This window comes from Vombatus ursinus, unplaced genomic scaffold, assembly GCF_900497805.2.
Source record: "Vombatus ursinus unplaced genomic scaffold, bare-nosed wombat genome assembly UNPS02014768.1, whole genome shotgun sequence".
NCBI classification, from domain to species: Eukaryota; Metazoa; Chordata; class Mammalia; order Diprotodontia; family Vombatidae; genus Vombatus; species Vombatus ursinus.
The window spans coordinates 35,121,463-35,136,605 of NW_020954546.1; the positions used below are offsets into that span (position 1 = coordinate 35,121,463).

The 15,143-nt window shown below is 47.2% G+C and overlaps 1 protein-coding gene and 1 long non-coding RNA gene across 5 annotated transcripts; one reads left to right on the plus strand and one right to left on the minus strand.

The window, feature by feature from the left end:
* Positions 1-804: 804 nt before the first annotated feature.
* Positions 805-7,453, minus strand: LOC114042834. Its single transcript, XR_003569033.1, has 3 exons — positions 6,903-7,453; positions 6,105-6,267; positions 805-950 (listed from the first exon to the last, which is right to left on the minus strand). It is a non-coding gene; the product is annotated as an uncharacterized LOC114042834 (long non-coding RNA).
* Positions 7,454-7,500: 47 nt separating this feature from the next.
* LOC114042832 (DNA-binding protein RFX5-like) lies at positions 7,501-12,881 on the plus strand. Of its 4 annotated transcripts, none has more exons than XM_027861570.1 (10): positions 7,501-7,987; positions 8,736-8,861; positions 9,124-9,157; positions 9,561-9,643; positions 10,009-10,131; positions 10,405-10,524; positions 10,649-10,730; positions 11,034-11,235; positions 11,397-11,488; positions 11,678-12,881. In XM_027861570.1, the coding sequence occupies exons 2-10, from the start codon at positions 8,749-8,751 to the stop codon at positions 12,644-12,646; spliced, it is 1,818 nt and encodes a 605-aa protein (XP_027717371.1). In that variant the 5' UTR covers positions 7,501-7,987; positions 8,736-8,748; the 3' UTR covers positions 12,647-12,881. The 4 variants fall into 4 exon arrangements, with proteins under 4 accessions (XP_027717371.1, XP_027717369.1, XP_027717370.1 ...); XM_027861568.1 differs by having other exon boundaries at positions 7,502-7,987; positions 8,676-8,861; XM_027861569.1 differs by lacking the exon at positions 7,501-7,987 and adding an exon at positions 8,036-8,230 and having other exon boundaries at positions 8,676-8,861.
* The last annotated feature ends 2,262 nt before the right edge of the window (positions 12,882-15,143 follow it).

The window sequence follows — 15,143 nt, forward strand, 5'->3', positions numbered from 1 at the left end:
GTGTGACCCTGGGCAAGTCACTTAACCCCATTACTTTGACAAAAAAAAAAAAAAGAAAAGAGAAGGGCTTTAATCCAATTAGTAAGATAAGAGGCAGACTCTGGATTTTATTGAGCAGGGAGTGATATGGTCAGACCTGCCCTGTAGGAAATCACTTTGATAAGCTGTGTGGAGGATAAAATGGAGCAGGGAAAGGCTTGAGAAGGATACTGCAGAAGCCCAGGAGAGGAAAAGAAGATCTGAACTATGGTGAGTAGATGTAGAATTGATAAGACTTGGGTGAGAGTGAGAAGTTGAGGAGATCACTAAGGTTTAGAACTTGGTGACTGAACAAAAAAGGGAATGATTTCCTTACAAAAATAGGAAAGTTTGGAAAATGGGTGGGTTGAGGTAAGAGACAACAAGGACTACTTTGGATATGTTTTGTTTAACATGCCTATGGAACATCCAGTCTGAGCTGTCCAGTAAACTGTTGGCAATGCAGGGGTAAAGTCACGGGGAAGCCTAGGATGCAATACACAGCTCTGGGAATCCTCAGAAGGAAGGAAGCGAACCTGTGTGAACTGATAAGGTCACTGAGAGCAGAGAAAGGAGAAGACCTGAGATGGAGCCTGGCTGTGCACCCACAGCTAGAGGACTGAGACAGCAAAGGAGACTGAAAAGCAACTGTCGGGCAAGGAGAAGACAAACCAAGAGAAAGTAATGTCACATAAAAACAACAAGAAAGAATATCTAGGAGGAAAAAGTGGTCAACGATGTCACACACTGCGAAGAAGTCAAGAAGGATGAGCACTGGGCGAAGAGATCTGCCAATGAAGCGATCACTGCTAACTCAGGCAGGTCCTGGGCCCAAAGCCTCTAGGCTCACACAGGATCAGTCCAATCTCCAGGTCAATCACAAAGGAGTCATGTTCTTGCTTAGGTCTGTTATGCTCCTACCCTGGAGCTAACTACAAGGAAATTTCCAAAGTCAGTCAATCAGCATACATATATTAAGCACCAAGTACTGAAGATACAAATACAAGAGTCCTTGCCCTCAAGAAGCTTATATTCTTCTGAAATGTAAAGCTTAGGTACAGTCGTGTCTAGGTTTCCCCATATGTGGTAATGGGTTTTCCAGCTCCTGTACAGGCACTCAAAGTAATAAATACAAACTGGATATGGGACATCCTTTATTTGGTTGTGTGTGTGTGTGTGTGTGTGTGTGTGTGTAGGGGGGAAACAGAAGATACAAAGGAATCATAGGAGCCCATAGATAGAGAAAACACACAAAACATTTAAATAGATTATTAGCTGCTCTCCAAAGGGAACAGAACTTGAGGGTGATATTTGGGCAATTAAGTGATTTTCTGCTGAGTTCTTCTTTCCCACAGAGTCCTGTACGGTCCCCTCCAAAGACTCAGAGTCCCACACTGTGGTTTAGACTCTCCTCCTCCCTTCTCCCCTCCCCACTAAGTCTGTAATACAAGCATAATTTGAGGGCTCCCCTTCTGCTCCCTTCTTGGAACATCGTATTGACTGCTTCAGTCATGTGATAGATTTCAAAGTCTATCAATACCCAGTCTGCAAGTAACTGTAAGGCTGGAAAAACCCACTCTGTGGTGCCCTACTCTTGGGATGTGGGCAAGCACACGTCTGCCTCTGCCAGGTACTTCAGCTCTAAGTCACCACCAACTCCTGAGGGTGGAAAAGGGAGAACTCTCTTACCCTGACCTCAGCCTACCCAGACACAAGATCCAAGTGAAAAGGTGAGACAGGAACAGAAAAGGGCAGAGCTGGTCTGTCATACAGACCACGGCAAAAAGTGGTCCATTCCTGCTCTAGTCCATCTTCCTGAGTTCCAGTCGGCCAATCAATTGTCTTGGAGGCAGCCTGGACAATGAAAACCAATCAGGCAAACACAGGAACTCATCACTGCTTTGGAAGACAGCTGGGAAGGCGTGCCCCCATCCTTTCAGCAGAAAAATAGTTAGTTAAAAGTGGGAAGTAAGGCAAATATTTCAGATGCTGCCAGGGAATGGAATGATTTTGACCACATACTTATCTATGCTTATCTGTTACAAGGAAAGTTTCTACTGCGGCCAAAAGGAGTCATTGGGAAGTGATAGCGAGGTTTTAAAAAAAGAGCACCAATAATTTTTTTAAAAAGAAAACCAATGAGGTGTTTCCTGTGTCTGCTAAGCAAGGTGCTAACGGGCATGTCCACATACTCTGTGGGGAGCTGCCACTCAAGATGCCCCAACAAAGGCCCTGGTGCACTCTGTAAACTCATCAAGCTGACTAGGGAGCTCATGAAATCGATCAAGGGCTTGCCTGATCAATTGTCCTTGCCCTATTTGCAGTACTTGCTACACATCCAGCAGCTCCCAATTCTCTTCCCAGCAAAATACTGATGATATAGAGGTGCAGGCCTTCTGGGGAGTCTACAAACCTTTAACTGTTCTTATTCCTGAACCCCTATTTCAAACACACTTTTTCCTCCTCCTCTATGCCCACCTCTGTGCTGAAGTCACTACACATCGATGTATCCGCTGGTTTGACTTTGAGGCTATGAGTCAGTCCTTCACATAACCACCACCTCCTCTTACTCTGCAAACAATGCTGGCACATAAGCTGCAATCATTTTCATGATGGCCTTTCTGCAGATACTTAACCATGAGTACTGCAGTACAAGATGATAAAATGTCCCATGAACCATTTCTAGTTGCTTTTAGACACACGAGGGAGCTAACTCCACAAATTCCTTTATTGCCTCTGCAAGGAGAACCTGAGCTGTTGTTCCATGAGCTGCAACCCTCTTTTGTATTCCAGCTTCATTAATACAAAAAGTGTCAAGCTGTATGGATATAGTAGACACACAAAACAGCAAAGATATGGTGCCCATCTGAGCAAGTACTCCTCCTTACTCACTAGTAATTAGTATGCTTATGCAACCAGAGGACTTTCCCCATCTCAGTCTGAGATCTTCTTGAAGCACTAAGTGTGTGGGGTACAGAGACCCTACCAATGAATCGGAGACTCAGAGATATTAGCAAAAAGAATAGTTCATTTATTGGCTTTCTCAAGAAAGGACACACCCAGCATCGCTCAAGATGGCTCCAGCCAGGGTGTGCAAGGGAGTGCAGCTCAAAGTCGGTTTACATAGACCCTGACTCGGAACCTCCACCCACCCACTAGCTCCTCTTCCCATTGGCTGCGCTTCAGAGCTCACAGTCTAATCTCGAAAACTTTTCCCCAGCAACAAGGTTGCAAAAAGGCTAAAAACAAGGGACTGCTGGTTCAGCAGGAAAGTAAGATAAAAGGAGGGGAGAGCCGGAAAGCCTGGACAAGCAAGATACTTTCGGGGACATTGTCTGATGACTCCCTTATCTTGAGTAACATTCTGTTCCTTTTGTCAAGGCAGTTTCTGGGCACTCTAGGAGGAGTGTTGTCTCAGCAAGGCCAAGTCCTATGCTGCCCTGAGGGGGCTTCACTATTTCAACATCCCACTCACTAAGTATAAAACATGGCTAGATCTAAAAAACTAATGACCCTATGCATGACATGTTAGTTCTTACAATAGCATGTCCATTCACTGGCTGTCTGACAAGGACCTCACATGTGGTATAACTGCCCCCTCTCCCACCACTCTGCCACCATCACTACACAACAGCAGTGTGGCCTGTGGCCCAAGATCTCATCACTTAGTGAGCAGCCTCCTGTGATGAGCCTACACTTCGCTATGCCAGTCTTCAGAAAGCAGCAGACAGAACGGGTCCTTGTAGGCCCTGCACTGCACCTTCCCAGCACAGGAAAAACTGCCAGAGCTTATGGCCCCTTTGACGATGCCTTCAATAACCCAGGATCACCTCCGCACTGTGAGGGAGCATCAGAAGAGGACTTTAGAGAGAAGAAATGGATACCAATTCCTCAAGGCCCAAATCAAAAGCCATGTCCTCTTCCAGCAAGCCTTCCCTGATCCCCTCCCCAATGCCCTACGTTCCCATGGATTGTTTGCCCTCCTTTTATGTACTTACATTCCATTACATATTATGGTATTTGCCCATGTGGTATAATCCTAGCGGCATAAACTCAGGAAGCACCTGGACAAAGCCCTTTCCAATCCCACTCAGCTGCTCAGGCCTCACCTCCAAATCACCTTGTTCTACCTTTGTATCTATTCTATAAATGCATCTGTATTTTACACATTCTCTCCTCTTTGTGCCCCCCTCCCCCCATATGCTCCTTGAGGGCAAGGACTTTCATGCTTGTCTTGCATCCCCCACTCCTAGCACTGTAACTGGTAAATAGTAGCTATGTTAACTGACTTGATGCTGGTGCGCAAGAGGGCAACCTCCCAGTAAACTCATGTTGAAGCTAGCCTCAATTCAGTGAACTGGCTGTCTCAGTGCTTTCTGGAGCTTCCAGAAACTCTTTTGGTGTGATCCTGGAGATCTGCTGTAGCTCCCCCTTCACCTCTCCTCTGCAACTGCCATCCTCCAAAGGCCTGTTCTCTGAGGCAAACCTCGGACATTCAAGTGACTTTTGCCTCCTTCTCTGCCAGGCTATCCCTCCCATCTGCTGGGTCTGCTCTTGGCTACGGTAGCTTCGCTGTCTTCCTTGGAGGGAACGTTATTGTTGTTTCAGCAATGACTGTCTTTGGTCAGCAATCCCCCACCAAGTCTAAACAGCCATTTTCAGCAGTTTTGTTGTAAGACCTATACTAACTACACAAAAGGGTCACTCAGTCAATTAGCAAGTCCTTGTTCATTTGTCCCCCTTACAGAAAAGTCCCCAACCTTGTGACAGCAATGGAAGAAAAAAGAAAAGAATTATCAAATAAAACATCAAAAAACACACAGAAGAAAACAAAAGTCATAAAGGTTCAGATACAAATGAAGCAATTTTGTTGAATTTGTTAAATGTTTTACAAAAAACAAAGAGAAGTTCACAATATCATACAGAACCTCTCTTTTTGTTCTTTATGTTTTCTGATGACTGAGTTCATTTTTTTAAAAAGCCAAATTTTCAGTAGAAAGGTCCCCAGCCTTCACTAGCTGCTGGATTAGGGTGAATGAATTCCTTTCACCTCTTCTCTGGCCTGAGTACAGGCTGCATGCACCCATATCACCTCTTTGTCTCCTGAAGAGTCTGAGAATAAGAAACCCCTTCAATTGTCTTAAAGTTTGAATAAACCTAATGGAGGCACTGCTGCCACCATGGCAAAGAGGCCTGTTTCTCTTTCACAGGTTAAGAGAGCAGGTATTAGCCAGGAAAAGACTCTTACTAGTGACACCTTCTGTCTTTTCACACTCTGCAATTCTAGGGCTAGCCTAGGTCTTCCACTCTAGGGGCCCTTAACCTGGTCTGCAAACTTTTTTTTAAAAACTATTTTTGTACCTGTATTTCATTATAATTGGGTTTTCTTGTGATAATCATTTAAGATCAATTGAGCCCCAATAAGGGCTGAAAACCTGAATTAATCTTATCTTCCTGAGTAAACTGAGAATGCCCCTTCCTGTGTCAACAGCTAAAGCTGACTAAGAGCATTCTTATGTTTATGACCACTAAGGTGCCTTTAACCCAGACACTACCTGGATAGCGGTAAAGGAAACACAGATACCCTGGATCTGACATTTGCCTATCTTATTTAAATTTTCTTTCTCATACTCTGGTGAAACAAATGGAGATCATAAACTGAGTAACACAAACATCCTGAGCCAGGGTTTAAATGTCCTCCAAAATTTGCTTGATGCAGTCAGAGTTAAACCTCTGCCTCCATGTAACAATATGAATTTACTTATCACCTAGACTGTTTGAATCTTTAATTAACTTTCAGGTCAACACTTGGTAATCCTATGTATTTTATTTTATGCATTTCATTAAGTCAGTAAACATTTTTATTAAGTGCCTACTGTGTGCCAGGAGCTCACAATCTAGTGGGAGGAGGCAACAAGCAAACTACTATATAGAAACAAGCCATGTAGTTGTTATTCAGTTGTGCTGGGCTCTCCATGACTTCATTTGGGGTTTTCTTGGCAAGGACAGGGAAGTGATTTGCCATTTCCTTCTCCAGCTCATGTGATGGATGAGGAAACTGAGGTAAACAGGTTTAAGTGACTTACCCAGCTAGGAAATATCTGAGGCTGGATTTGAATTCAGGTCCTCTTGACTCCAGGTCTGGTGCTTGATCCACTTGAACCATTTATGCTTCTTGTAGAATCTGGGATTTTAGCTGGAACTTGAAGAAAGTCAGGAAGCCAGGAGGGGAAAAGCTAGTGAAAATGCCTGGAGTACAGAGAGAGAGTGACTTGTTGGAGAAATAAGTAGGAGGCTAGGGTTGCTGGACTGAAAGGAGGCAGAGTAAGGTCTAACAAAACTGGTAAGGTAGGAGATGGCTAGTTCCCTAAGGGCTTTCAGCACCAGAGGATTTTATGCTTGATCCAGCAGGTGGTAGGGAGCCACTGGAGTTTATTGTATTGGGAGTGGTACTGTAAGACCTGCACTTTAGGAAGGTCAATTTGGCAGCTGAGTGGAGAAATGGATTGGAGTGATCGTGGCAGGGAGACCCACCAGCAGGCTACTGCAATAGTCCAGGTGTGAGGTGATGGGAGCCTGTAGGTACCAGTGTGGTGGCAAAAGATGTTAACATCGGGAGGCCTCGGCATGGGCTGGATATTGGAGTCCAGGATGACGTCGAGGAGGCCGGTCGGGGGGGGGGGGGGGGGGGGGAATGGTGATACTTTCCAAAGTAACAGGGAAGTTAGGAAGAAAAGGGAGTTCCTAGGTTTCACTAGACTTCCAAAAGGGTCCCCGAACCCCCAAAAAGGGCTCAGACACTCTGCTTACACCAACAGAGCGATTGACAAGAACTATGGTCATTTGAAGTTTCAAATGAAATGGAAAGGACTAGGTTACACTACCTTCAACGTCGTAAGGTCACACAACAGTAAAAATGATCCGGCAGGTGTGGAGATTTTCTCAGTGTATACGTCTGTACACACACTTGTAACTGTACACACCAGAGATGTTTAGAGTTGGAAGGGCTCTCGAGAGATGACCTCATCCAGGGTTCCTCCACTATTTTCCCTGTTTCGTCCAGAAGCAGCAGCGTCCCGTGGCTGACCCCTCCCCGGGGCCCCCCAAGTCTACCTGCGGCCCCGTCACCACCTGAGGGAGTCCAAGGGCAGACTGATGATTGGCTGGGCTCCCCGGGGGGGGGGGGGGTGACCCAGTGGTCAGGTGACTCGGATTTAAATGAAACCTCGGAGCGCTGTGTGAGGAAGAACAAGTTCCCCTCCTCTGGCTCGGGGGGATACGACACAACTTAAAGGCTGGGTTTCTGCCCCCAGATAGCCTTCCACGCGGTGGGACCTGGAGCACATGGAAAAGGGAAGCCCACCCGAGCGCCGGGCAGGCCAGCTGCTTCCCTAAGGGCCCCCCCCCCGCGACTGGAACCGCGTTTGCGCGCAGGGGCATGGGGGCCACCACGGCTGGGGCGGGGGAGGGTAATGTCGGGGTCGGCCGACACCCGGGGCCGCCCCGGCCAACTCCCTGCCCAACCCCGCAGGCTATGGCGCAGTAGCTCCTTGTCCTTGCCCGCTCGTCCCGTGCCAGTGACAAAGGGAAAAGCACAATGAATCCAGGGCCCGGCTTTCCGGCCGCGGCCCCTTTAAGAGCAGAACCTCCCGGAGCTGCCCGTCCCAACCGACCCCAACTTAACCGAAACCCAACCCGGACTTCCCCGTTACCGCTCAAATATTGCCAACTTTGGATTTTCCCTCCCCTGCTAACCAATCGGATTGCTGTTACTAGGCAGACTTGAGCTGCTGCCGAAGCGAGTGAGGCGCTCTGTCTCTGGGAGGCTGCATGGACCAATAGCAGACGGGGCCGGCTGGCGTATCCGGGCAGATTGGGGCGGAACCAACCAATCAAAAAAAAAAAAAAGGGCCAAGCAACGAGTGGAACCGGGACTGTGAAGCCGACCCAGAGTCGTGGTGGCTCCGAGGTAGTTTCTCTTTCTCTACTCCTTTTTTTCCTCTTTGGGAATTAGAGCTGATGCTTAAAGGTGGGGAGGGGAGGGTTTGACGTAGAGCAAACTAGAGAGAATTTGGGCTGCATTTGCAACTCCTATTCCACACCCTGCAGCCACCAGCACACCCAGAGTCCCCAGTTCTTGGGACACCCCCCTTCCCGGGCGGGGACCTATCTGGCCACGCCCCGTGCCCCTTCCCCATTTTGCGACGAGTAGGTGAGCCGCGGCCCAGGGGTAAAGGTGGGGCACCTGTACCCAGCTAGGCATGGGGTGGGGGGCGTAGTGGGGACGAGCAGTTGAGCCCAGTGACTGATAGAGGTGATGGGGGTGGGGGTGGGGGTGGGGGTGGGGCGATGAGTCTGGATTTTCTTCTCCTCCCACCCCCTTCCCCACCGTCTGATTTGGGGCGGGGGCGGGTGGAAAGGCCGCTGGGACTAGGCAGAATGGAGGAAATGCTAGTAGGGGAGTAGGGGTGTGGAGGGGGCGCCACTTCTGCATGACCCCACATTCCCTCTGGGGTTCACCTTGACCCTCAGGTAGCTAATTAAAAAAAGTTTGGAGGACTTTGCAGAGTTTAACTGCGCTTAAGGGGAGGCAAGTAGTGCCAGGAGGTCCACTGGAGTTCACTGGGTTCATGGGTTCTGTTTCTTTCTCCTTTAAGTGACTTGAGGGGTGCCAAGGGTAGGGAAGACATCCAAGATTTAAATCTGTCTCACTCAAGTTCTAATGCCAGGATGGCAGAAGATGAACCTGATGCCAAGAGCCCAAAGACAGGTGGAGCAGCCCCAGGCAGTGGGGATGCTGGTGAACCTACCACTCTCCTACAGAAGCTCCGAGGGTCTATCTCGTAAGCCCCCACTCTATCCATCCTGCTACACCTTGAGCTCTAGCAGATCCTTATGGGCCTCAGTTTCCTCATCTGTAAAATAAGGGGGTTGGACTAGATAATAACAAGCTTCCTGCTTTAAATATGATCAGTCACCGCTATTTGAGTGTTTGCTGTGTGCAGGTACTGTGCTAGGTGCTTTCTCTCCCTTCCCCAGTAATTAGACCCCAAAGGCTTAGCTAGAACTCTTAACTGCTGACGGTCAGCTTTCTCTTTCCCACAGCAAAGCGGTACAGAACAAAGTAGAGGGGATCCTGGTGAGTAATATGGGTCAGGGTGTGACAGAAATAATGGGTTCACTGGGGCAGCTAGGTGGGGCAGTGGATAGAGCTCAAGTCCAGCCTCAGACACTTGACACTTACTGACACTCTAGGCAAGTCACTTAACCCCTATTGCCTAGCAAAAAAAAAAATAAAGGATTCACAAGAGCAAAATGATAGTTTAGTGGAAAGAAAATGGGAGGCAGGGCCAGCAAGGTGGTTTCTAATCAGAGCCATATAGTAGGACAGATACATGACCCTGGACAAGTCACTCATCCTAGTGAGCCTGGACTCCCTTGCCTGTAAAATGGGGGGCTGGACTAAAATCAGTGAGTAGGCATCACAGGACCCAGCACGGATCTCACTGCCACCTCTGCTTACCCTCTTTCCCCAATCCCAGCAAGATGTGCAGAGGTTCTCGGACAACGACAAGCTGTATCTTTACCTTCAGCTCCCCTCAGGCCCCAGTGGCGGAGATAAAAGGTAAGCTTAGTACCTGCAGATGGGGTTTAGGGAAAGAGCGGGAAGGGATAGAGAAGCAGCTTGGCAGAGAGAACCAGGACAGCCTGGGTTCATAACCTGTCTTTGACACAGACGTTGTCACACAACAGGTACCTGAATCAATATGAGCAATTTTCACAGCAGGAGTCCCCCCCTATCAATGCAATAATGATCTGGATCAGAAAAGGGAGGGGAGAAAGGAGAGCTGGGATTTTCTGTGTTTCTGGTGTCCAGGGCTCAGATCACCTGTGTGTGGGCAAGGGTATATTCAGTGTGGACTGGGTGCTGTGGTGGGGAGTGGAAGTGTTCCTTCTGAAGCCTCAATGACCTCCTCGTCTTACCCTCAGCAACCTGGAGCCAAGTGCACTCAGCCATGACGAGTATATGTACGCCTACAGATGGATTCGAAACCACCTAGAAGAGCACACGGCCACCTGTTTGCCCAAGCAGGATGTTTATGATGCTTATAGGTGTGTGAGGGGGAAGGGGTACAGGCAGTGCAGAGACTACACACTCCGGGTTATGCTTTTGTACACCCAGATCTCCCTGGGACTTTTGTTCATCCCTAGATGTTTCCTTCGCCTCATTGTCATCTTCAGATCTCCTACCTGCCCCCCCAACACACACACACACACACACACACTCATGCACATGCGCCCTCCCAACTATAATCCCTTGTATTTACTGGTCTTCCTTCTTCCTCCTTTGGGCACCTGGCCATCCTTGATCCCACCTTACCCCAGGAGGTACTGTGAGAGCTTAGCCTGCTGCCGCCCGCTTAGCACTGCCAACTTTGGCAAAATCATCCGGGAAATCTTCCCTGACATCAAGGCCCGGAGGCTGGGAGGCCGGGGCCAATCTAAGTATCCTTGCACGGAAATGTGGGGAAGTGAGTGAAAATGAGAACATTTGGGGGGGCAGGGAGTGCAGTATTCTGTAAGGTATTGGGATATCCCTTTTTGGGGCTTCTCCTTAACTTAATACCAGATATTGCTACAGTGGTATCCGAAGAAAGACCTTGGTATCTATGCCACCCTTGCCTGGACTTGACCTCAAGGGCTCAGAGAGTGTGAGTAACAACAAATACCTCTCTGAGACCTCCCCCTTCCATCCCAGGGTGTGAATCTCACTGAGAAGTTCACTGGACACACTTTGAAACCCGTCTCGGTTTGGGTCACCTGTCCTGGATGCTTCATAGCTAACTATCCTATGGCTAGGCTGGGGCCACAGACCACCTGGGATTCTGTTGAAAGATAAATTCAGACTTCCCTTCCCATTCTAACATTGGCTTTAGCAAAAGCCACGAGGGTTTGAATCCCTGGGGAGGGGAATCCTGGGGTATGTAGCTAGATGTGTTGTCTGCCACCTGTAGCCAGAGTTGGGCCCAGAAGTGGGTCCGGGTCCTCGGGATGAACTAGTGGAAGCGGCCTGTGCCCTGACCTGTGACTGGGCAGAGCGTATATTAAAACGCTCCTTCAGCTCCATCGTGGAAGTGGCCCGATTCCTGCTGCAGCAACATCTCATCTCTGCTCGATCTGCTCATGCACATCTGCTCATGGCCATGGTGCTCGCTGGTAGGTTGACTCTACTTCCTATCATCTGAGTCCTAGCCCACACACTGGAGTAGAGCCACCCCAGACTTTACCATCATTTCCATACTTCTATCATAACCTATCCCCACTTCATTTCTGGTTTTTCTGCACACCCCAAGCTAGAAAATCCTGTGCCTTTTCAGATGAACCTGAACGGCTCCCACGGGATCCCTCATCCGCTACCAAGAATGGTCTGGAGAACCCAGAAAGAAGAGCCTCTAAAGGTCAGCCCCAGGTGAGGAGGCCAAGTAACTCTCAACTTTTAGGCCCTAAAATGCTGCGGGGGGGGGGGGGGTAGGCAGAATGGGGTAGGAGGTTATAATACTTCTAGCTGTTGACCTGTGCCTTAGTCACCTCCATACCTGTTTCTCCTATCAGTTTTCTCCCAACCCTATACCTTGCTCCTTCACTCTTTTCTTTTCAGTCCCCCAAGGAGCCGGAGCCCCGAACTGGGTCTGCCCTCCCAGCTCGAGGGGAGCGAAAGAAAACTGCAGAAACCTCAGCCCCAGCAGCCAGCAGCCCCCAAGTGAATGCTCTGGTTGCCCGACTGCCTGTGCTCCTTCCCCGGGTACCCCACCCACAACTTCCTCGGCCTGTCCGAGTCTCCCCACCAGTCCTGGCCCCCAAACTTCCCTCAGGTACCCTAAAAGTCACTACACTGCCTTTGCCCAGTGGGGCTGGGGTATCTCAGGGTACTCTGCCCATCATCAACATGATCTTGCCCACTGTATCTGCTGTGCCTGTACCTGGGAGAGCTCCACCAGAAGGTTCCACCCAGTCTCAGGGCCTTGAGAAAAACAGGGAGATAGGCCCAGGGGTGGACTTGGGACCACGGGGCAAGGGAGTGAAAAGGACAGCTGAAGTGCCTATGAGTGACACCAGAGGACAAGAGCTAGCAGCCAAAGTATTAAGCCAGGATACAGAAGAAATAGGGATCGATGCCAAGCGTAAAAGAGGGCGTCCTCGAAAGAAATCAAACAGCGAGGGGGAACGGAGCTCCTCCCCTGAGAAGCCACTGCCTGCTACAGACTCGGCCCATTCCTTTAGGGCACCACAAGAGTCTCAGGGCTTTGGAGGGGAGAGTGACCTAGCTAAAGGGTCAGTGGGAAAGGTGGAGGAGAAAAAAGTGCCTTCTCTTGGCCAGGAAGATGGCACTGATTTCAAGGGAGGAAGGGGACCTAGTGCCCAACATGCCAAAGAAATAGGGGACAAAAGTCTTGTCACTCCTAAAGTGAGTGTCATTAAGGGCAACAAAAGCTGGGAGGGAGCCCCACAGTCCACGAGAAAAGAGGTAACAGAACCTACAGGGCAAGGTAATAAAGACCCAAAAGGGAATGTGTCCCAAGGCTCCCTATTCTTGGGACATAAAGATCCCAAAGCAACACCCCCTTAATAGGTACATGGGGGGAAATTGAATATCCCCACATGCACCTAATCTGTCCATCTAAGAAGGCTCCCTTCTCTCTGATCCTGCTCGTTATTTGGCCACGCCTTTCTCAAGGGAGACTTGTCCTAGTCCTTCCCCTTCTGGACTTCTGTGTTCCCCAATCTGACCACATCTTGTCCCTCCCTTTGCCTAGTTCCCTTGGCTTCAATGCTACCTAGCAATAAACCTGCCATGCCCCCTACCTTGATCTCTGAACCTTTCTTTCAGGGAGTTGTGAGTACCAGCTGTGAGCTGAATGTTTTCTTAGTTTACAGGTTGAATGGTCAAGCCCTAAGAGAACAAAGCAGTTTAAAGTTGAAAAGAACCTTAGAAAGCATATAGCACAGATAAGGAAACAGGCCTGTGGGCTTGAAGGACTTATCCAAATATGCCATGTATTTGGCTAAGCCTATTTTGTCCAAGTCTCTTGTCGATGTTGTTCAGTCATGACCTATTCTTCATGACCCTTTTTGGGATTTTCTTGGCAAAGAAACTGGAGTGGTTTGCCAATTCCTTCTCCAGTTCATTTTACAGATGAAGAAACTGAGGCAAACAGAGTAAAGTGAACTACCCAGGGTCACACAGCTAGTAAGTGTCTAAAGCCAGGTTCGAACTCATGAAGATGAGTCTTTTTGATCCCGAGCCCAGTGCTCTATCTATCCACCTCTATTTCTGGTCACTCTTACGGATCTAGCCCATTCCAGAGGATCAAGATATGTTAATTATTTCTTATGAAAATTTTTTCCTTGAACAAAAGTCAGTCTCTCTATAAAGTATTTCCTACTCAGAAAATCCTTTACTCTTCGATTTCTTTATACTACAAGGAGTTTCAGTGTACTGGAAGCTTCAGTCTGATTTAAGTCTGATAACTCGTATCTTAATAGTAAGCCAACTTCTTCTGTATCTCCTGTCTTCAGCACAATTTAAAATTAATCAAACAAGTGATATCCATGGTCACTGTATCTCTCCCAGCTCCTTACACCATCCCTCATATTCCTGTCAGAACGAGAAACTTTATACTTATACATGCCAATAGAGAATTCCATGGAGGACACATACATCACATCCCATATACAACTGCAGTGCCTTCCTAGTACTTATAGTAGGGCCAAGGACCCCCCTTTTTTTTCCTATCAAGAGCCTAGTAAGGAAAGAACAACTTAATTCCTCTGAGGGTTTGAGGGAAAGGTTGAGAAAGAAAAATACATTGTGTACTTAGACTTCTCATCCACTTTTAACATTAAGAACAAGGATCATAAAACTATAAAGTCCGATAAGTGATACATGTACCTCAATTCTGTATTACTATCAGTTAAGGAATAGACAAAGAAGGAAGGAAGTAGACTAAGAAAGTGAGGTGAGGAAGAAGAGAAACAAATTGTTATAAAGGCAAAGAAAATCACAGAAACATAACCTTCACATACACCTGCCTCTACAGACACTTCATACTATTCGCACTATGTTCTAAACAACTGGACTACTAGTCCCTGAATTCAACAGACCATCTTAAAATCTCTGTCATCTCCTACACAGAGCCTTATTTAAGAATTTTTACACAAAAGGCAGCAAAACAACCTGGAGGTACCAGAAAGAGGTGGGAAGTGAAGGGTTGGTAAGGCATTCAGTCCTGCAGGCCATCTGGTGGCTTCTTAATTTACTTAATTATAATTTTGAAAATTGTGTTGATATATTTTGTTTTTTCATGACCTACATTCCCCAAATGTAGCTTTCCCACTCTCTGCTCCCAGAGCTTTTATAATAAAAAAGAAGAAAAAAGCAGTTCAACAAAAACAGTCAACATATTAAAAAAACTGACTTTTGCGCTTCTACCTCTGAAAAAAGACAGATGCTTTTCTGCCTATTGTGGGAGGGAGGGTGTCAAGTTTGGTCATATTTCACAGCATTTAGGGTTTTTTTTTTTAATTCTAAACTTAAAACACCAAAAAAAAAAGAAAATGCTAAGTTCATAGATAGAGCAGAAGTCATTAAATACATTGTTTTAATGGTTCTGCCTAATTCACTTTGCCTCAGTTCACATAAGTCTTCCTTTGCTTCTCTATCATAGTAAGTATGCACATTAATATTTTATCATATTCATAACAATTTATTTAGTCACTCTCCAATCTATGGGCCTCTACTTTGTTTCTAATTACTTGCTTCTATAAAAACGTGCTGCTAAAACATTTTAGTGTATATAGAGCCTTCCTTTTCATCATTGAACTCCTTGAGATATACCTCTAGCAATGGAATCTTGGGGTTGAGGAGTGTGGACATTTTTTTAGTCACTGTCATCACTTAATTCCAAATCTCAAGAATGGTTGCACTGACTAATTCACAACTCTACCAACAATGTATTAGCATGCACATCTTTCCACAGCCCCTTCAACATGGACTATTCTCATCTTTTGTCATCTTTGGCAATTTACTAAGTATGAAATAAAACCTTAAAGTTGTTTTTATTTAC

Bases quoted from the DNA above. Each gene is read 5' to 3' on its own strand.
- LOC114042832 (XM_027861570.1), top strand. From the start codon at position 8,749: ATGGCAGAAGATGAACCTGATGCCAAGAGCCCAAAGACAGGTGGAGCA. The intron at 10,731-11,033 runs GTGAGTAACAAC...TGCCACCTGTAG, and splicing joins ACCTCAAGGGCTCAGAGAGT to CCAGAGTTGGGCCCAGAAGT. The intron at 11,236-11,396 runs GTAGGTTGACTC...GTGCCTTTTCAG, and splicing joins CATGGCCATGGTGCTCGCTG to ATGAACCTGAACGGCTCCCA.